The 22,545-nt window shown below is 45.5% G+C and overlaps 1 protein-coding gene across 1 annotated transcript; it reads right to left on the bottom strand.

The window, feature by feature from the left end:
- Window positions 1-898: 898 nt before the first annotated feature.
- NFKBIZ (NFKB inhibitor zeta) lies at window positions 899-9,315 on the bottom strand. The gene is made up of 12 exons (XM_058825314.1): window positions 9,026-9,315; window positions 8,505-8,644; window positions 7,531-7,567; window positions 7,331-7,434; window positions 6,422-7,188; window positions 5,886-5,991; window positions 5,408-5,554; window positions 4,838-4,901; window positions 4,058-4,227; window positions 3,298-3,408; window positions 3,043-3,210; window positions 899-2,418 (listed from the first exon to the last, which is right to left on the bottom strand). The coding sequence occupies exons 1-12, from the start codon at window positions 9,258-9,260 to the stop codon at window positions 2,365-2,367; spliced, it is 2,103 nt and encodes a 700-aa protein (XP_058681297.1). The 5' UTR covers window positions 9,261-9,315; the 3' UTR covers window positions 899-2,364.
- Between the last annotated feature and the right edge of the window lie 13,230 nt (window positions 9,316-22,545).

Genomic DNA, 22,545 nt, shown 5'->3' with positions numbered 1-22,545 from the left:
TGCATATCCTAATAAGAAATTCAATTCTGTTTCCCACTGCCTGTTGTGTGCATGGTACCTTCATCAATAGCTTCCAGCTCTCATGCTGAAAGGGAGAGTGAGTTCATCCCCACTGGGGTTCTCTGGCCTGTCATGGCTCTGCAGGACTGTCCTCGTTTACTCTGCTGCTCCTTGCAAGGAGGCTCCTCCACACCTCTGGGCCTCTTCCAATTCCCACACCTGCACCCTCAGCACAAGCAGCAGGAAGGCAGGCTGGACAGCAGGTTCATACAGTTACATAGAAGCGCTCTTGGTTTTCTTCCTTTCCTACAGATCCTAATGCTGCATCCACTTTTACCTCAGCTGTTGTCACCTCTCCAGCTCCATCCTCAGCTGGGACAGGCTGTGATGACAGCTCTTCCCCCTGAGGGGTCACTGCCAGCTCAGAACCACCTCATCACCACCTGTGAGGGAGACAGCCCACCCCCATGTGTACAGCCCTATTTCCTAACAAACACTGTCACCTGTGCTGGGTGACACTTGTGCCTGAGCTGCCAGAACTGAGGACCAAGGCAGGGAAGGCATGGGGGAGACCATAACATTGTCAGAACTGCCATCACTCTTTCCAGTATGCAGGGACAAGGGTTCAGGTTCCAACCCGGGGACTATAAATTCGATTTGGGGCACACCTACTCAGTTCCCAGTCAACACAAAGTGCACAGTGCATGACCCAGAGCACCAGCACCAAACAAGAGAAAGAATAACCAGCATGGTAAGAATGGTAAGAATTCATTTCATCTTAGCAAATGGCTTTTCAGCCTCACACTATTACCATGCTAAATCAGTTTTACCTCAAGCTTGACTACAGCATTATTTGTATCACACACAGTAACCACCAGAACTGAATGAGCATGTTTATTCAAACACAAGTTACACATAACCCTTCAAGAAATACATTGCAACTAAGCCTTTGCATATCAGATTTTTTCATTTAGCTTGTCTACAAGACATACTTTGCCAAAACAGCATAATCATACTAATTAAATGGTTACAACAGAGAACTGCATGTGATGAAAAAAAAAAAAAACAGTTTAAGAACAAAGACCATACAAAGACCATACAGAGAACATATTACTGGATTACAGCCCAGCATGGATCATTCAGAAAATGACAGGAGGAAGTTTTATCCAACAGAACACAAGTATACAGCATCATTGGTATACATTTTCCATTAATAATTATTAAAAAATAGAAAAACTGTTAACATCAAATATTACTTTGCTAGCCACTATACCTATAAGGTAAAACCATAAATGGACTAACTCTGCTTAGGAGGTGGAAAACCTTTAGTCTCTAGAATTAACTAGAGCCCAATTCAGCAAGCTACTTATGCATGTGCTTAAGCCCCACCAATACTAGTAAGGCTTACACATGTTGAAGTATTATAATTAACATTGAGAGATTTCAGCATGCATCAACAGCAAAGTGCAGCCAAACACTTGCACTGAATCAGGATTAAAAGTACAAGTTACATACATACTATAAAAATAATGATCCTCCTCTCTCAATCCATTGTTCTATCACAAGAAAAACCCTTACTGGGTATGAGAAAAACTGACACAGTCCCCTGAGGAACCACAGCTTTTCCTGGTTTATTACATAACTCCAAAAGTATGCACAAATCAGTGCCAGGGACAATCTATCATAACTCTACTTTCCAACCTCAGTCTTTCAGAAAAACAGAATTTACCCGATTTGCACCAGTGTATTATTATAACTCTGTACGCAATTTGCAAGTTCAAGATCAAGGAACTTTTTTCTCCAGATCCTTCCCCAAGTGATCAATAGATTCACAGAACTATACAGCTGTACAATAATGTCAGTGACTATATACAATCCTGCACAAGATACTGGAACAAAGCCGCAAAGTTACATAAATAAATGTTCAACTTCAAAAATATTTAATTTCTCTTGCATGTAAGTGTTACTAAAAACACAACAATCTCTGCAATTTTGACCTATATCAGCCCTCTCTAAAATTTGAAAAAAAAATCCCAAAGAATTTCCTTGTCTTCCTTGTCTAGAAGTTATCTGTATGGCTGTTTAAATAAAATCAGTCTCACTACAGCTTTGAAATACAGGTAGCCAGGAAAATGTTCCATATATTGGGAATGAAGCATTCCCTTTTGGCTGGAGGAATTTGATTGCTGGGTTTGGGGCTTTTTTACTTTTATGTAACCCACTATATAATAGTGAACAAAATACTTTTGTTTCATAGAAACAACTAACATTTGCCCACACCAGGCAAATGCTCTATTTACAGATAGACTAGGACTGCCTGACTGACAGTGAGTGTAAGTTGCTGAACTCCGAGAAACATGGAGCCTAAAACGGCGACACCCTCTGCTGAATCACCTTCCCTTTCAGGATACGTCTTATCTGGAGAAGAGAAAAAGACAGAAACATCAGAATTCATCATCTTGAAGTGAGTCCTGAAAAAAACCCACCCTAGATCCAGTTTTGCATTCATTTATCCAAGCCTAGGTCCTGAGTTCAGTCACACCAGAAGTGATCCCACTTTACAGCATTTGAACCAATGAAATGCAACAGTCAGCAACTCAGCTGTGCTTAATTTACTAATCTTAGGTCAAGAGTCAGTTTTTTTATCAAGTAGGAAAAAGTGATTTTCTTCATCTGTTACTCAGGCCTAAGAACTGTCATTACTAATTCTGACAAGAGCAGTAAAAGCATGAACTCAGACCACAGTGAGATGAGAAAGAGGAGTATTGCCTTCAGTACATTGCAGGGTTACAGAAACAAAGCCTATCTTGACAGGTAAAAGCTTTTAAGATGGAAAAAATAAAAGCTGCACATGAAACCTAAAATTCGTCTGTATATTCTGATCTTGGTGTTGAAGCTGAAGATCTAAAGAATAAAATAGTACTTGCTAAATCTTTTCCTTGAAAGCTGCAATGCAAAACTCGAAAGAAAGTTCTGGAGTGGAACGCAGCTTTTGCATGGACATGGACAGAAGGAAGGAGAGGGCTGCTGTGAATTTTTTACCTGTTCCCCTACAAGGCCATCAGGAACCAGATGAACTGGCTGCTCGTTCTCCAGGTTCCTGGCACTGGGATCGGCCCCCTTGCGCATGAGCAGGCGCACAGCGTCCAGCTGGCTCACGCGGTACTGCAGGCTGGCCGCCACGTGCAGGGCTGTGTTGCCATTGTAAGCCTGGGGAGCACAAAGCAACTCCATGAAGGGAAAGTGGGGGCACAAGCCTCTCTTTTCTCTGTCTGTATTATGGAAAATTCACCATACCTTTGCATTAACAAAAGAGAGATAGTTGGGCAGCTCCAAAAAGAGACGAATGAGCTCCAGGTTTGCTTCTTCTGCTGCCAAATGTAAAGCGGAGCGACCACTTTTGCGATCCTATCAAAAAAAGAAACTGTTTAGTCTTCCCTGCAGGTGCTTCACCTATCCAGGGGGAACATGCAGACAAATAAAAATAGAAAGCAAAGTAACTGCAGAGTGTTGAGCAAACATACTTGCACTACAATTCATCAAAAGTGAATCTGAATATATTTTAATATCAACATCTAATGAACAATGGAACCTGATCTCATCTGCAGGTAAGCTTATATAATGTAATATTTGATATTTTGGCTAAGTAATGGTCTGGCACAGCACAGACCTGAACTGCACAGCTAAGCAGTTCTTAATTAAAATTTGCAGCTCAAGAACACGGTGTCATCAGCACCCCACTACTATGGGTACCTCAGAGTGCTCCAAACATACTCTTACTTTTACAACACTCACTCACTGCAGCCAGCGTAGCGCCATTCTTAGTCTAGAGATTAGCCTGTCACCTCCCTCCTTCCCCAGGGTTCGTTTGCACTGATAATACCCTGCTCTGAATAAATGGAGCATTCTCAGCCCATCTGGGTAAATTAAGCTGTAGGGAAGCTTTCAAATTAGTCTTCTTCCCTTGTAACCAATGCAGCATGGGAGAAAGGGACACAGTCTGCTTCCACATTCTCTCTGGAGAATGTGGCACCTCACACTAAGGCATTTTACTTACTTTTGCTTCAACAGAGGCTCCCATTTGTATCAGGATCTTGATGGTTTCTACCAGGCTCTTGTTTCTCAGCAGAAGCTCCTGGACCTCAGGGGAGTGAGGTGGCTGACAGTTCTGCAGTTCATGCAGCACAGCATTATGGGCCAGAACTGCACAGTGCAATGCTGTCAAACCTGAACATACAAAAAAAAACCCAAAAATCATCATGAATGAACAAATGCAATACAGAAGTATTGACTGGCAGCTGGTTTCAGAGGTTGGATAAAGGAGCTTCTACCCCCATTAAGTCCAGGGATGGTTCCATATTTATAGGTGACAGTGACTGGACCCAAGCAGCCTGAGATCTGTACTGTCCATCAACAGAACAGTGAAGCAGCAGTCTACTCTGGGCCCTCAGCCAGCAGAGGGTGAAAGAATCAATTTCAAATGTATTTTTGTACAAACTGTATGTTAGAAAGAGCTGGTTTATGGAGAAGGGAACAACAGAACAGCTTTCTACTGCCAGATTCTGGCTACTGTATCCACTGACAACACTGGCACACCAATGTTTTAACAATGGCCAGTTACAACCTAAGATCTCCATGCCAAACACAGCAATCACGTGTAAGAAGAAAGAGCTCCTGACAGACACAGACTAATCACGTTTTCATCTGACATATGTCAACTGCACCTGTAAATTTCCATCTGAAAAGGAAATATTGCATTTTATTGCATTCCCATCAGTAGCTATAAAACACTGTACTATCCAGTGACTCTGTAAATTATAAACTCTTAACTACTCACCATCATAGTTTGTTGCCTCAAGGTCCACATACTGATTGCTTCCCATAGCTCCCTTTTGGATTGCCTACAAAAGTGGGAACAGGCACACATTTACATCTTATCCAAACCACATACTGCTTCCAATTTGTTTATTGTCTTGCTGCAATAGCTGTAATAAAGTTGCAATAAATAACAGTATTTCTGGAAGTGTTCAAGGCCAGGCTGAATGGGCCTCTGAGCAATCTGGTCTAGTGAAAGGTGTCACTGAGCACAGCAGGGGCATTAGAATTAGAAAATCTGTGAAGTCCTTTCCAACCCAAACTATTTGCTGATCCTATAGCTAAGAGGAGACTTACTGTTTTGGTTTGGTAAACTAGAGGATTCCCCAAAATTACTCAAAAATGTTGATGAGAACCTTAATGAGAAATTCAGTCCCGCTTTAAGCTCTATGTGTAGACAGACTCACAAGGCTACCCAGAGAGAAAGATAAAGGAGGGATTTTTTTGGTGTGGTGGTGTTTCCAGAGCTTCCCAATGCAGCTAAGGGTAAGAGTCAGTGGCTGGGGCAGAGCTGTGCCTGCCTGGCTCTTACCTGGAGGACCTGGGCATGCCCCTTCTCAGCACAGACATGCAGCGGCGTCCTGCCCCAGCAGTCTGTGGTGTTCACCTGAGCCCCCAAGCTAACCAGGTCCTGCACAATGAGATGCTGGTTGGCAGCCACAGCAACCTGGAAAGCACTCTGCAAACATCAAGAAGAAAATTTGAGCTATTAGTCATCTGATCTCTAACAGGAAAGAGCAACTAAAACAAATAAAAACCCTAGGTACCTGGTATTATTTAAGCAGTGATTATGAATACTAGGAAGCCAGGACAAATGAAGCAGAGCACATAGTTTTACCAGCTCAAGGTGATCCCAAGAAGTATTAATAGCTCAAGGTTAATATTAGTATGCAGGCTAAATCTTGGGGTTAATATTAAATAAGCATTTCACCACATCTTTCCCAGGATTCAGACATGCAGAAGCATTCAGGTGCAGAAAGCAGGTGCAAAGATTTTTTTCAGAACCTCACCTGGCCATTGTGCTCTTTGATATCCAGCATGTGCAGGGCAGCCATCTTCCTTGCAAGAACATAGGAGAGTGCTCGACGGCCCTGGGCCACAGCAATGTGGAGGAAGCTGCAGGAAAGAGAGGCAACAGAGTTACACCACCAGACACAAACCAGGGCTCAAGACAGCAGAGAACCAAAGGTCTAGAAGAGGTATTATGCTGCCAGTTATACAGAGGAGGTCTGAAGCTAAGACAGGAACATGGATATTTTCTTACCAGGGCAATTTAAAGCATCTAAATTGCAATGTTTTACTCCCCTTTTAACCAAGTCTAACAATAAGCACCTGAAATTAGAAAATACATCTACTCAAGTGTGCTGGAGCTCTGCATGGCAGCCATCAGCAACACCACACCTTTCCCCTGATCAGCCAAACCACTGCACTTGTGACACAAACACCGCTATTGAACTGCTTCACTATAACCCACAGTCTGCCAAAACCCAAACAGAAACACTCCGCAACCTCCCACAGAAGAAACACCAAGATAAACAGCACTCACGTGTCTCCATCAGCATCCTTTGCGAGGAACTGGTCTTGAGAGATGTTAGCCAGCTTGCTCTCCTCCTGCTCCACTTGCCACTGAAAAAATGACTTGCCCAGCTGCGTTGTGCTCCTGGCAACGTTTTGGTCAGGCAGCGAGACATTGAGAGTAGCCAGAGAGATGCTGCGCTCCAGACTGCCACAGAGGTTGCTGGAGAGCAAGCTGAAGTTGGGGGCATGAGGGACAGCCTCAGCCTGGGGGTGGGCACTGCTCAGTGGCTGGAGGGGAGCGGAGATGCTGTCCGAGCCCTCTGAGTCGTTCAGGAGGGAGGAGAAGCTCTGCGGCGGGCAGTACGGCAGCTCGTGGCTCTCAAAGGTGCTCTGCTGGTAGGCAGGGGACTGGTCACTGCCAACAAAGGGCCTGTAGTCCAGGGAGGAGCCATCTGAGGGGTAACTCTGTGACAAATCTTGGCTCTGGGACGCAGGGAACTGGTAATGCTGTGGAGGATCAAGCATGTGCTGGCTGGTGTGGTCCTGGAACGCTTGGTACTTCTGGGACGGGGAGAAGGCCTGTGTTCCCGGGCTGTCCTGGTACTGCTCGGCAGGAGAGCCGTGGCTGGAGACTGAGTGCAACCAGCTCACCTGCACCGTGTTCAGGGAAATGGGGCTCGACTCGTTCTTGATGTTTATAATGTTCTGAAGCAGATCAGAGCTGCTCTCGTGCTTGGGCTCAGCTTTATGGGTCTCCTCCATGCTATCCATAGAAGTTGGTGTCTGGGGTGGGGTCTGATGGATATGGAAAAAAAAACAACACAAGGCAAATCAAAACAAGCCCCAGAAAATTCGAGGTATAGTTGTACCTAGTAGTTTCTGATCACACAAAAGAAACTGAAAAATAAAGGCATGGAAAAAATTACTACAGGCTTACCAGGAGATGTGGGTGAACATTCGCTTGGCGCTTGAAAGAAGGTCCATCAGAAAGGAGTTCAGGAGCCTTCCTTTTGCCACTGTGGCCCAGTATGCTCTTCAGTTCTGATGAAAAGAAAATAAATTCAGAATCCATTTAGAGGATACTCTCACAATTTATTTAAAATGTTACTGCAGTGTATGTATTAAAAAATGGTCTACCTGTGTATGGTTCGTAGTTCGCCAATCCTCCTTGTGCCTGTTAAGAGAAATCCAAAATTTTCTGTTGTTATTATAATGTTATTTCTGGGGGAAAACAAGCAAAAACAAATAAACACAAAAAACAATCCACCCAAAAAAAAAAACAAAAAAAACAATAACAAGAAAGCAGCCATGACTTCCTTCTATAAACACAGAATATACCTTAGAATAATTCTAGTACGTGGTTGTCTAACCCTAACTTAATTGCTTTTAATTAAGGTTAGAAAATGGAAATAGTTTAATGAAACTTAAATAAAACCCACTGTTTTTCTTTAGGCTTTTCAAGCCATTTGTTATAATACCACAAAACTCCAGAAAATCTAGAGAAATATATTATTCCTTCCAGAGGCCAGAGAATTTTTTGAAACATTAATAACCCAGCCAATTTTACAATTCTTTAATGCCATGAACTTTCCTATGCAAATATCTTCCTCTGAAAACACTTATCTAGGAAGTTTTCAAACATACACTCACAAAATAATAATCTAATCAAACCAAAAACAGCCTTTAATCTTCTCAGAATTTCCTGTAATTTTTTGTCCTTTCAGAGTGAAAGGGCCTACCCTGTGTGCTTTGCACAGAGGCGCAATAGCACAACAAACAAATCTGAGAAAAATCCCTAACCCTTCCAATGAATGATCTCATTCCAGCCAACACGGAATTTCTGCGGTTTCGCAACACAAATGTATCTTTATCCAGACTCCCTTTAGAAAATAAAGCTTAGCAAGAACAGTTTTAAATGCCTCCTTCTCTCACGGCAAACCACCTTTCTGATTTCTTCCCAGCTGCATTTTTCCATTATGTGTTGAAAAGGAAAAACACAGACTCCATCCAGTGGAGATAAAGCTCATTTCGAGCATTACCGCAGAGTGCTTTCTTGCCAGCTTCAGTAACCATTAAAACCAAGCCTGTCAGCGCAGAAAGCTGCCGGTTACCTTGCTTTCCTCGGTGGCAGGAGCCGAGGACATCTGCTTGCTGCTCCTGAAGTGCAGCAGGAGCTCCTTCACGGAGTTCTTCACACGGACCCCCTGGAAAGGTCCTCTGTGCTGCTTTCCCCCCCCCATGTGCTGTTCAACTGTGGAGACACGAAAACAAAACCCGAACTGAAGCCACCCATTTCGTTTACTGTTTAACAAATAATAAATAGAGGGGAAAACCCCAAACAATCTGGAAACTCTCGTGGAAAGGCACCTAAAGCTTGGTTTAGCAGAGAGGAGCCAGACAGCTGCTCCGCGTACCCCTTCTCCACCCCACGGGAGTGCGGCTCCTCCGCTGCCCCTGATGGGAGCACCGCGGCACCGGGACCGAAGCGCCGGCCAAACGCGCCCGCTTTTCCCCGCTTCGGCCGCTTCCCCACGCCAGAGGCTTCGCCCCCGAGGGGACGGAGCGGGACCCGCGGCTCCGCGCTCTCCCCGCCACCCCCCGGAGCCGGGGCCTCCGCGGGGACCCGCCGTACCTTGCAGCGCGGGGCGGGGGCCGCCCCGGGGGTCCCTTCGGCCGCCGCCGCGGCTGCTCACCGAGAGGTCCGAGTCGGATCCCGGCGAGCCCGGGGCGGAGGAGTGCGCCGGCGAGCAGCTGCCCTCGCTGGAGTGGGGCGAGGCCCCGTAGAAGTAGGCGAGGTTGATGGGGCTGCTGAGGGCGCCGCCGTCGCCGCCATCGGGCGCCGCGTCGCGGCTGCTCTCCACGATCATGGCGGTGCGGCGCGGCGGGCGGCGGCGCGGGGCGGCGGGCGGCGGAGCGGGCACGGGCACGGCCAGGGCTGGGCGGGCGGCGCGGCGGCTCTGGGGGCGCGGGGCCGCGGCCGCGCTTATACCGGGTCCGCCCCCCGCGGGAGGGGCCCGCCGGGCGGGGCCGCGCTTCCCGTCAGGGCGGCGGGAGGAGCCTGCCCGTGAGGCCCGCTGCCTCAGCCCGGGAGAGCCCGGCGGGGAGTCACGGTCCGGAGTGCCGCCTCACGCCTTGTCCGCCAAGCTTGCCCCCACTGCCTCTGCCCGGGAGAGCCCGGCACGGAGTCCCGGTCCAGAGTGCAGCTTCACGCCTTGTCGGCCAAGCTTGACCCCGTTGCCTCTGCCCCGGAGATCCTGTGTGGGATCACGATCCGGGGTGCCGCCTCACACCTTGTCGGCCAAGCTTGCTTCCCTTGCTTCGCAGGAAAACAGAATATCCTGAGTTGGAAAGGCTCCATCAGGACCATCGAGTCCAACTCCTGGCCCTGCCCAGGACACCCCAAGAATCACACTGAGCCTGAGAGCGTTGTCCAGATGCAGCCTTGGCAACCCTCGCTTACCTCTGATTGCCACCCTCTTATGGAGCTGCAGAGGTGGGGATGAGCAGAATCTCTGTCCTCCCACCGCTGCTGATGCCACCTCATGTCCCCATTTCAGGCATCCCTCACACTTTGCCCCACTCCTGCCAGTCCTTGGCTCCAAGACACAGGCATGGAAGAACAGAGACTCTTTTTGGTCATGTTCATCCCATGAGCAGCATCCAGCGAGAAAGGGAACGAGAGCAGTTACTCACAACTGAGATGAGTCATCTCTGATCCTCTTACCCGGCCTGGAGCAGGCAGGGGCAGACAAGGAGTGATTTTGGTTGTAGTTTGCACCATACTGTGGTGGTAAGAGCCTCTCGGTCAAGGCCACCTCAACCTTCTTCTTGGGGAGAAGTGGGAAAGCAGCATGGTGCCAAAACAAAAATGGGTGAAACCATGCGATTACTGTTAACATCACTGAGTTATTACCAACGTTCTCAGGAAGACTTCTCAGGTTTCTACTTTTCAAACAAATATATCTGCTTTCCCATTTCTGCTGAAGTCACCATCTTCTAAAATACAAATGAGCAATTTTGCCCACAAAGTTGAGATTAGGATGTTTTTAGCACTGTGGCTGTTCCAATAAATGTGTAGTAAAACAATATGTTCTTACGTGGTCTTTCTAAAGTATATTATGCAAACTGGAGGTCTATAATTTATATGTTTTAATTGTATTGAATAGCATGGGTCAGGTGCTATATGAAATGATATTAATCAGCCCATGAGGAGGCAGGAGGGAATTGCTTTATATTATTCAAATATTTCTCCCACCATCAAGTGAACAAAGGGTTTTGCTGAGAACTGTCTAGGCAGGTTTCTACTCCAAAGACTGTTGTTTTACACCGTAGATTGAATCTATGCAGCCAGAGTGAAATTTGTAAGTAGAACCCATAAAACAAAATCAGATGCCAAGTAGTGGCAGAAATACCCCAATAAGGGTAAAAATTCACTTGCTCCCTAAGCAGAAACTCACCCCCAAGCGCACCTCCTCCCTTATTTAACAAAGCACTTTACACAAGTGAGGTTTATTAAATCAGCCTGTGTGTTTTAAACAAGCAAAGAGATGGTTCCCTGTTCTTCGAGCCTTAGACCTCAGTTATGATACCTTAACCTTAAGCAGATGCTTTTCTCCTCATTGAAAAGACCTTGGTGCTCAGAGATCCTGGAGCCCACGAATGCTCTTTGCACATTCAGTGGCTGTGAGGAGGACCCACAACTCAGCTTTCTAAAGTGGATCCAACTGATGGACCTTTGTGTTCTCATCCCTGCCAGGGAGCCCAGAAACCCGCTCATTTCAATCTCACAGGAGGCTCTACCATTCTTACAAAATGCATCTTGTCTTTCAACAAGTGGATGGTAATGCAAATCTGAGAAGTTGATAACCCAGAAAATTAGATTTGTCATTGCAGTTGCCTTGAAAATGTCAAGAGTAAAAGAGATTTCAAATCAAAAGTGGCTTTGTCTCATTGCAGTTCTTCTGTGTTTAGAAGGTTCCTAAACCACATGCAGGCAGGGACAGGCAGTACCTTTATCCTTGCTATTCAATAACAATTTTGGAATGGATTTAATTGGAGATTAGTCTCAACATATGAATGAAAACTCTTCTATAAAACAATTTAATGAGTTTGTGTTTGGTTTTTTCCCTGAAGAGGGCATAGAATTTCTTTTCCTCTTCTATTCCAAACACTCTCCTCCCATGAAAGTTGAATTGCTGACTTGCTCTCCTTTTACCAAGCAAAATCCATTTCAGGCAACAATTTGATACCTGAGCTCATACTTGTTTCATCAGTGACATTTTATTTATCAGGTCTCCTGGCATAAATCTACTCCCAGGCAAAGCAGATTAAGGCAAGTCTAATTCCACCAAGCTCCATAACAAAAGGCTCTTTCAAAAATAAACACACACCCATTGGTTGCACAAGATGTGCTGGCTCACAGCAGCCCTGTGTTCTCAAAGTGCTTCTCTGAGAGTTACTGGCAAATTATTGCTACATCCACAAGCTGTAATTATTAATGCTGCAGACCTTGAGCATTAATGGGTTTTGGGTTTTGGCCCAAGCACTACGTAACATCTGTGGTGACCAAAACCCTGTGAGGCATCTTCAACCAAAGTTCCTCTGGGGCAGGGTGGTGACCAAAGAAAAAAGCACTTGTCACCTCTCCTCCTTGGGAAGGCATCCAGCTGGTTTCAGGCCTCTTTGGCCGAGCTGTAATTCAGTGTAGCCCACCTTCTCAGAGCTGGAGAAGGCTGCGAGGTGAGCATAAGGCAGCCACCCCAGCTCCCCGATGTGCCGTCTGCCCGTGTTTTTATTGCACCAGCTCCCTACTGGGATGTATCAATAATGCCAACTAGTGGCCGTCGGCAGCAGCATTTGTCCTGAAACCACTTTTCTATGCACCTGCAAAAAGTGAGATAAGCCTATCTTGGTATCTCAAATAACAACAGAAAGGAAACAGAATGCACTTGTTTCTGAAAACTCTGTTTCGTCCTTCTCTTCAAAGCACAGCCCAGTATTGTAGCATTAAAAGCAATCAGTCTTGCTTTAGGTTAATACAATATACTTGATTAATGAAATAACTTTTGAGAGTGTGACTTGTGCACACGCATGAGCTACTTCATGGGATCTGGAAAAAACTTTTGTTAAGAACAAAACCAAAATCCAGTTGTCTTGAAGCTTGTACTTGCTGGGTAGGGGTCTCATTACAGAAAGCAAAGAGGCTGAATACCAGCACCTTAGACTTTAACCACCTGCTAAACACCCAGGCTAACCAAGGTCATGTTTATCCCCTTTGCCATCCTAATCAGAACAAGCACAGAGAAAAGATGCAGTGTGCCTGTACTGCTTGGTCCCCAGGGCACCTCCTGGGGTGAGCGCTATAGGGAATGTAGGCTTTAAATAAATAAATGAATGAATAAAGCAAGCCCAGTAAGTGCAGCTTTGCCTTCCCTGTGGAGCAGCACGTAGCCACTGTGCCAGGCACGCTGTACAAGCTCCCTGTGTGAGTGAGGAACATGCCAGCTCTTAAAGCAGCCCTTGGTTTGGAAGGCATGGGAGCAGAAAAAATCTCTCCCCTCACTCTGTCTCCTGAGCAGCAGCATGGAGTAAGGGACAGCCTCTAGGTGAAGTGTCAGAGCACAAACTGCTGGAAACAAGAACTTGGTTTTGCAATATGTTTCTGGAGCAGCATGACCTTCGTGGTGTTTCTTAAACTGGACATAAAAATGGTAGTTTACAACCCAGTTGCTTAATGCAAGTGAATATTTGCTGTGTTGATGTCAAACATGCCCTATCCTCCACTGGGTGTAATTGAGGCTGCTGCTGCACACTGTGAGCTGAGGTGTGCAAACACCACGGCCACACCTCCCCACCCCAGCAGCGTTTCCAACAGCACACTCCTCCCAAACCATGCAGCACAACACTTACTTTGCTTCTAGACTGGCTTTGAGAAAAACAGAGGTAAAATCTCAGGAACAATTCCACTCCTAGGGAGCATTCGGGGTCTGTACCTGCATTTGCTTTAAGGGTTCTGGAGAGCACTTGTCAGCAGGTTGGAAGTGGTCCATGACAGGGTTTTACTCTAAAAGCTGGTACAGAGGAGTTAGTGTTCCTTCCCTCTCTGCTATACTTGTATTGCTACATTTTTCCTAGACTTTGGTCTCCAAGACTGACATTCTGGGATTAACCTGAACATCAAAAGGGGGCATGTATAATTCTTCATATTAAGGAAAAACTTAGACTTCTTATTTAACATATTTCTTTTGGGCTTTACTCCTTTGATCCAGAGAATACCCTCAATTCTGCTCTTTTTCTCTCAAGCTGTCTCATATTTTAAAAAAAAAAAAAAAAAGTAAATTAAAAAAAAAAAGTGGGTTGCTCCTAAGTGGATCCTTCAACACTGTGTATATAAACCAGCTGAAATCAGTACAGAAGAAAGGAAACCCTAAACCCAGCAAGTGTTGCAAAGCTGGCAGAGAGGACCTGAGTTCTGTGAAAGAAGTTTCCTTGTATATGTACCTCGTGTCTGGGGACGTTCTTCCCATCATACTAACTACCCTGGTTAGTCATGTTTTCTCAGCAGCTTACCTGTCTCATTAGTTCATTAGTGCCTTGCAGCAGGAGAGAAATGCACACAGCACTGATGTCACAGCGTGTAAACAAGGAGCAGGAGGCCATTTCCCCATAGCAAAGGGCAACATCATATGTCACCTATCCTAAAGGATACTGTGTGTGCATAGGTGAGGTGGAGAGTGCATCTTCTTGCCTCAAACTAAGTGGCTTGTTGTGGTATTCCAGTTTAGAAAGGGAGTTGGCACGGTTTCTCAGTGCTGCTAGGGAGACTCAGTGTAGGTTTGGAGGGGTCAGCCTCAGTTTTCCTTGTTTCTCATGCTGAAGACATTTTTCTTCCTAACCCAGATGATCAGCCTGGACCAAAACCTGACATTCATAGCTCACATTAATTTCATGTTCTGCTGTCAGATGCAGGAGCTTGTGCTGCAAGCACAGTAGATGAGCTGGGCTCTGGTGTACTTTGATTTCAATGTTCCTGCCTTCCACAAACAGGAACCACTGTGAAACAAAACCACTTTCTAACAGGGACTGCAGAGCTGCCCCAATGCACATTGCAACACTTCAGCACCGGAGGGGGAGGAAAAAATCTCAAAGTGAGATTTGAACCTAGAAAAACATGACTTTTGAACTGTTCTCTACCAAGACACTTGCATTCCTAGGCTCAGTTTGTGTGCAGTAGCAAGAAACCTATCTAAGATTAAGGTTTCCATACATCTAGGTTTCTCAAACATGCATTTTTCCTCTCAAAAACATTGTCTAGGTAGATTTTGAAAATTTGTGCTCTTTTTGGACATGGCAAACCAGTCACATCTACCAGACAGCAGGTCTAAGAGCTGACCAGTCCAGAAACCCCAGGCACAATGTCAGTATTTCTGCAGCCCACCTGTGCAGCACTTGTGTGGCAGGATCAGCACCTGCAGGAAGCCTCAGCACTGATTTGCACAATCCTACACATCCTGTGTGCACACCATCAGCTCAAGGGTGCAGATTAATGAGCAGGAAAGTCCAGGCAGAAGCAAGACAACCAGTAAAAAGCATTTGTAGCATGTTGACACTGTAGAGTTCATTGAAGAGAATACCCTCATCTAATGTCTTGAGCTTATTTCACTGTGCTTTCCACTGATAGAGTTTAAATGCTTTCAGTTCAGACATCCATTCACTAGAGAAATCCCAGCTTTCAAAATACATGTCTATCTGACCATTGGGAAAGTCCTGAAACTCAGCTACAGAGCTGTCCTTCATTAGTCAGACAAAAACTCAATGAACAGGAAATTTTCTCATTGAAAAAAGCACGTAATTCAAGGCAAACAAATAAAATTTTGTTATAGTAGGGAAAATGTTAGGTCACTTCCAAACAGTGACACAAAAATTTTCCTGGTCCTTAGGAAGAACTGCACCTACTAAGGCAGGTTTTTATCTTCAGTTAAATGTGTGCTGGAACAGCTGGGACAATGCCTCTCTACCTGTGGGTCAGAATTTGCTGTCCCACAAGTCTCAATCCCAGATGTCTGCGTAAAAGATATAAATATCACAGAAAGGATCCAAATACTCTGTTCTTTCTATTGAGTTAACAGCCACCTGCTACAGGTTTAGAAAGAAATCCAGGACAGTAATGACAGCTTCACTGTAATATGTAAATCGTGCACGAGTTAGCATAAAACATCAAGAAAGCTGGAAATAAACTCTTTGATTTGGTGGGGCACTGTGCAGAGCTCTGTTCCCAGGCGTTGGCTCCCTCCTCCAGTTCCCAGCTGGGAAAAGACACCTTCCAAAGCCAGACACATCCTGTCTGACAGGACGCTGCTCTCCACAGAAGCCAGCCCATGGATGTTTAAGTTTCCTTTTAATTTCCTGCCAATTTCTTAAGAAGAAAGCAAAAGTAAAAGAGCTCCTTTTTCTGCCTTGCGCGTTTTGTGTCAGGAGTTTGTGACTGGGAACACATAAAGTCACACGGGGGTTTCTTAGCAGGGTTTCTTAGCAGCACCATCAGGACTGAGTTTTGCTGCTCTTGAAAGTCCAGGTGAGAAGAAAAGACAGATCAGAGCACCGGGGTTGCAGCAGGAAGCAAAGGGATGGGGTTGTTCCTGCCACCCTGCTGCTCTGAGCAGCCCAGGGATGGGAAAGGAAGCTCCCCAGTGCCCAGGACTGCTGCTGCAGACCTGTTTCCAGCAACTGATGATATTAATGATGACAATGACAATGACGATGATGATATCCCAACCACGACCTCCAGGGTGGCAGGCTGCAAGGCTGCCCCAAGTAGCCCAGATGGTGCTTGGCTGGTGCTTGCCCCCCGTGACAGAGGACATTTCCTCCCTGCACACACCCTGCTCCCACCCACTGCCACCAAATGCAAGAGGAAATGTGGCTTGCTGCAAAGAAAGCAAATAGAAGTCTAACGAGCAAAAATAAAGAATCACTTGCCAGAACGTGATCACAGAGCTGATAATGGAGTTTTGTTTGGAGCAGAAATACGGCCCCTAGGTGATATTAGTCCCTGACTGCTGGTCACCCAGTCTGGCTGAGGGAGAGCCCAGGGTGTCTCCCTTTTCCTCCCTCTGTGCCTCCAGCAAACCTCCACGTCTCAGCTGAAATCACCTGGTTCCATCTGAAGTACGTGCGAGCTACCCACCCCTGGTACCACACACATCTCCAATGTCATCACAGCACACACCTGCCCCTAAACATTTGGGGTCTGAAAAGCAGACCCCATTTTACCCTCTGCAAGGCTCTTCCCTCCTTGCCTCCTAGAGACAGGCAGTTAATGAACCAGGTGCTGCATAATCAGCCCCGTGTGGTAAGCCAGGGAAACCCTCGCCAGGTGATGAAAAGGAGTTTATGGTTTGGGTTAATAAACCCCTTAGCATAACAAAATTTAAAGTGAATTTTAAGCTCAGTAAACTTAATTCTTTTCATTCCCACTGTTGTTTTTTTTTTAATTACAAGAAAGTAGGTGTAAATCCCTATTTTTCTATGCTTCCCTGTGCTGTCTCACACTGCACCATGACAATGTAGTCCTGTCCTGCTGAAGCTGGCAGGCTCATATGCTGATGGTGCTCTGCTATCCCAAAATTACTGATGAGTGCCAGGAAAGAATTGTAATCAAGATTATACAAAACACCTTTTTCCACTAACAATGTTTCTTCCATTCAGTACTCTCAAAGTTAGCTTTCCATCCATCCGTCCATCCTCTGGAAAGCTATTACACCCTCTCCTAAAAATGCAGATTGTTTCAGAGAGAGTCACCCAGAACAGCTAATCTATTTAGGAGTATTTTGCCACCAGATTCACCAAGGGTTTTCAAAAATCACACCATTCTTTGTGGTTTCTTTGCTCTTGGCTGTTACCCATTACCTTCCCAAAAGCCAATCATTCTTCCATATTCAACCCCAAAACACACAGATTATTACAGCACAAGCCACTTGTGAGGCTATTACAAATAAAAACTTATTAGAAGCCAATATTGTTTCAATCAACTAGGTTTTCTAAGCAATAAATCAAATAAAATTATACCAGCATACCTTCATGTTGGAGGAGTGAAGCTAGGAATAGTTCTATGGAAAACAAGGCAGTTCTTGGCACCCCATTGGCAACTGATCATTCCTTATGGCCATGCCTGTGTGAATGACTGAGCAGTTCCTCTGAGGTTTAAAGGTGTGAAACAGAGAAGCAGTGGTAAGGAAATTTTTCTTCCCCTCCCTCACAAAAGTCCTGCTTACTTTGGCTTTCTGTTCACAAAAAGAAAAAATTATAAAAAAAAAAAAAAAAAAAAACAACTAAATCACACAAGTTTCAGCTTCTGGCTGAGTACCCACAGGGCACCTTTAGTGCAGTGGCTTGCACACCACTTATCTTTTGGCTCTGGCTGACAGGAAGCAGGGATGTTGTGACATGTGAGAGGAAGCAGGGTGGAGGAGGACAGTGGCGTGAGCACGGCTCCCTGGACTTTTTCTGCACGGTGGAATTTCCCAGGTGGGGTAAGCCCTGGTTGAGGACATTCCCCTGCCAAAGAGGCTGGCAGGAAATCCCAGGCTGGTGTAATACTGCCAAAAAAGGGTCTAGAAAATACTGATATGAGATAAGAATAATGAAAAAGTGCTGGGCAACAATTGGGGGAAGAGAAACCTGCAGGTTTCCCAGTGGGGTTTCCTGCCTGCCAGGGTCAGGTTCTCATTGCCCACCTCCTCCCTGCAGTGCTGCCTGTGGTGGCCACAGGCATTGAGCTGCATCTCACTGTCCCTTTTCTGTCTTGGCTAAACTGGATAAGCACAGCATTCACATAGGAAAAAAGAGAGATCCAGTGTCTCACAGGAAAAAGAATAGCTCCAGCCTTTGGGAGGTGGTGCAGGACAAACACCTCTCCTTGGCAAATGGCTGGCTTTCAGCAGGACTTTGCCCTCAGAAAGGTTGGAATGAGTTTCACAGGGTGTCAGTGTAAAAGCTTCATATAGCCAGGAGCCTGGTCAAAATGGGAAGGGAGTTATATGTAAAATAAAAAAAAATAGAAAGGAAAAAGATTAGTCTCATTTTTCACAGAGGTATCAGGTGTGAAATAGTCACCTGCTCCAGTAGATAAAAACAACCTTCAGTGTAAAAAAGTTGTCCTGGATTTTCCTAAAATGTGAATAGATCCATCCTAATCATAATTCTTTTTCCTTTCTTCTTTCAGCAGTGGCATGGGCCAGGACTCACCATGCATATCAAACATGGTGAGCAAGGACAGGACACCCAAATCTTTCCAGAGCAAACACCTGTCACCTTCAGTGCCTTGTGTTGCCCCTTCCCAAATGCAGCTAACTGATACAATTTTAGCAGCTGGCACCAAGGCAAAAGCACCAGACCACTGGTCCCCCACCTGGTGTGTGCCCAGTGCCTCCTGCACTGGAACATAGATGTTAAAACATCCTCAGACTTTATCCCCACCTTTGCCCTGCCCCAGCAAGCTGCAGGAGGGAGGTGGGAAAGAACATCCCCATCCCAAAGGTGATACATTCAAAACCTTCCCCCTGCAGGCAGGAAGCTGTGCGTGGGCTCCACCTTCCTGTTGGCAGATGTGATGTATCACTGGAACATGTTCAACTGATAATCTTGATGGGCTCAATGTTCTCTTTGAAATCAGGATGGTTTGTTCCAGCTGGGGCTGCTCTTTGTTTGCTCTCTGAAGGCCCGTGCTGCCCTCAGTCTTGTCTAACATGTGTCAGGGCAGGGCCTCATCCAGACCCTTGCCCTGCTCTCTCCTGCAGCAGCTGGGAAGCAAAACCTGCTGCCTTTGGAGACTCAGGGGCTTCTGAGTGCCTCCACAAGGGGTCAAGATCTCTCTTGGCAAAGAGGGGAGGCTGCAGCCCCAAAGAGGCACAGATGGCCAACACCACAGGCCATCAGCAGGAGCAGCACGGAGCTCATCCATTCTCCCAGGTGTCACTGACTTTGGAGTTAGGGAGCTCAGGGGCTTTGACTCCAGAAATCACAGGGTGTCACAGACATAGTTTATGAAAAATCCTTTTGCCAGGATCTTTTTCCCTGATAAGCTTCCTCTTCTCCATGTTTTGTTGCTTTGGAATGTGATTTGGAGAATTGTTTACCCAGCATGTGAAATTGTTTTTACTTGATGACCAGTGACAGCCACCGGTGTAAAGGCTGTGAGCAGTCACAAGACTTTATTATCATTCCATTCCTTTCCTTTGCTAGCCTTCTGAAGTCTCCTTTCTCTTTTCTTTTAGTGTAGTCTTAGTATATAATTTTCTTTTAATATAATAGATTCATAAAATAATAAATCAGCCTTCTGAAACATGGAGCGAAGATTCTCATCTCTTCCCTCATCCTGGGACCCCTGCGAACACCACCACATTTGGTGACCCTGAGTGAGGAACATTGCCACAACAGGGGACATTTTTAATGAGCTGAATAGGTGATGGAGGTGAGTACCTGCTGCAAAGAAAAGCAAAATCCAAGTCTGACAAGAAAAGAAAGACAGGAAGAGCAAAAATGCCATGGCTGATGTGTGGCAGAGCAGGATGAAAAGTCATGACTCCAGCCCCAAATGAAAATACCTACTTGTAACAATGTTTGTTGTGCACAAGAACATGGGCAACAGGACATCAGGAAGAAATGTGTTAACATAGGGAACCTACATTTCAACCAGTAGATATGAAACTTCTGGGATTGAAAGATACACATATGTTGAACACATTTTACAACAATGTAAAGTAATTCTAATATCAGCTTGTTAGTGGAGCACCTGATATTTTTTATTGGATTTTTAACACAGGATATTTTTTCAGTAAAGTAACTTTCTTTTTCTAATGTTACTTTTCAAGGTAAGGGCAAAAGAAAGGCACAGAAAAAGCAAATAATAACAATACTACACAGGGGAAAATACACAAATGTGGAGCAGAATTATATGAAACCATTAGAAGGAAGAAACAGCTAGAGACAGAAATAGCTGCCTTGCCAAGACCTAGCAACAATTCCCTGAGAGAAGCTTACTCAGAAAAGAGGGCAGGCAGGACTGGAAAGCGTGACTCACCCAGCTCAGGGAAAATCAAAGGGTAGGAAGGAGTGGAAAGAAGTGACTGCAGGATGGCAAGAGGGGGAAAACCCTGCCATTTGTCATGGTTCTTTCACTGCAGGTCCTCCTTGTGCCATGCCTCTCACCCACTGCACTCCCACAGGCACGTCCCACCTGGAAGCTCTTCTGTGAGGTCCTTCAGAGGGAGCTGCCACCCCACAGCAGAGGAATATCATATAAATACTCCTTTCATGGCAAACAGCCTGCAGCAGAGATTTAGGGAGCAAAGGGACAGCCTTGTACCAAACTGAACCAAAAAGCAACAGGTGCCTCCAGAGGGCCCAAGTGAAAAGCACTTGTCCATTTTCAGAACTGACCAGGGAAGGAGAGAGTAAAAATTGGAGTGGACAAAATGTTTAATGGATGGCTGACCCAGAGAACACTGACTGCCACTGTCTTGCTCTCAGACCACAGACACTGCTTAATTTTCTATGTTGCAGAAAACAGTAACTTGAGATATATTATTCTAGCCTGGTAAAGTTTACTCCTTTCGATCCTTTTGTGGCTTAGGATAAAAAAAAATCAGATATAAAATAATATTTTGGGGGGAAAAAAGTAATCCTCTGAAGCATAGTCTTCAATCTAAGAGTTATCAAATCTATGTCATCAACTGATTTCACTCACAAACTTCAAATCAAAGAGCCTCAGTGGTATTTGTGATATTTGTTTTCAAAACACAAACTATACAGGAGTTAGAAAACAAACCACCACCAAGACAAATATGTTGTGGCTTATGTTTTTCATTTGAGAGTCATCCCAGCCTCTTTTTCAGTGCCTCAAAGCCCTCTTCTGGCCACAATCATTAAGGGATTAATCTATTAAGCCCCAGCTGACAGAGTTGGGATGTGGGGGAGGACACGTTGCACTTTCACTTAGCTTTAGTGACTTGCTCACTCCTCATCTGGGGCTCACAGAAAGTAACTCACACACTCAATTCTCTAGCATTCCCCCACAAAATCCCCCTTTCCCCTTCCAAGCAGAGAAACTCTTGTACAATTCACCATGACAGACTCACAAAGCAAACCCAGAAGGTTACTGAATATGCCCACAAGAGGCTAGTAACACCAACAGGGAAGGAGGACACAGTCATTAGGACAGGATTTTGGAATCACTGCCCAGATATAAGCTAGGTTTTCTTACATGAGTTCAGATCTGGGTGACAAGCACTGTGATGAATTAACAAGTCAGGAAGACTCAAAGATCCAGATTCAAGGACATAAAACATTTCCCTGGTTTCAAACACATTGATCTTGCACTGTAAATAGAACAGCTAACATTAAAAGTTGCCTTATATGCTGCTAACTGGGGGTGCAGGGCTAAACCATGGGATAAGCACAAGCCCCATTCCAACCAGATCAGAAACCATGCAGCTTTGGCTTTTTGTCAGCCCTGGTGAGCCTCCTGTCTCTGTGTCTGATGGATGAGGCTCAAGCCCCTGCCCTTGCCAAGCAACCTCTGCCATCTCAGGCAAGCTGCAGGGCTCCTCTGAGTCACCACAGCCCTGAGGAGCACTTGGCACATGATGAAAACCTGCCATGCACTCCTCCTTAGCTTGATTACAAATGCTTTGGGTTTCTTTTAGAAAGTTTCCCAGCTATGATATCTGTCACATCCACAGTCATGTGAGAACATGGTACACAGGGCTTCAAACCAACGGCAGGCAGATTTTGGAACTGCACCTAACATGATTGCTGTGTCATTGCTGTCAGGGGCATAGAGGAAGACGTGGGTGAGCAGCCTAGGTGGGAAGAACTGTTCCTTTTTTAAAACATGTGGAGCAGTACATCTCTGTGTATTCTCAGAGAAGTGAGTCTGTCCCACACAATTGTGATTTCCAAAGGCAATACATCTCCACACGACCAAATCCCTGACCTTCTTCATCTCCTTGGTGTCACGGAGCAAGACCTTTTTGTGTTGCTTTTCCTTAACTACATCCTACTTTTTTGCTTCCCCTCTCTGTCCTACTCATCACTCTCACTTCCTCTCTGAAGAAGCCTGGGGCCTGACCTAATACCAGCTGAGAAACAGCT

Source organism: Ammospiza caudacuta, chromosome 2 (assembly GCF_027887145.1).
Source record: "Ammospiza caudacuta isolate bAmmCau1 chromosome 2, bAmmCau1.pri, whole genome shotgun sequence".
Classification (NCBI taxonomy): Eukaryota; Metazoa; Chordata; class Aves; order Passeriformes; family Passerellidae; genus Ammospiza; species Ammospiza caudacuta.
Note: the sequence above shows the minus strand (reverse complement) of the source record. Positions and strands in the feature narration are given on the sequence as shown.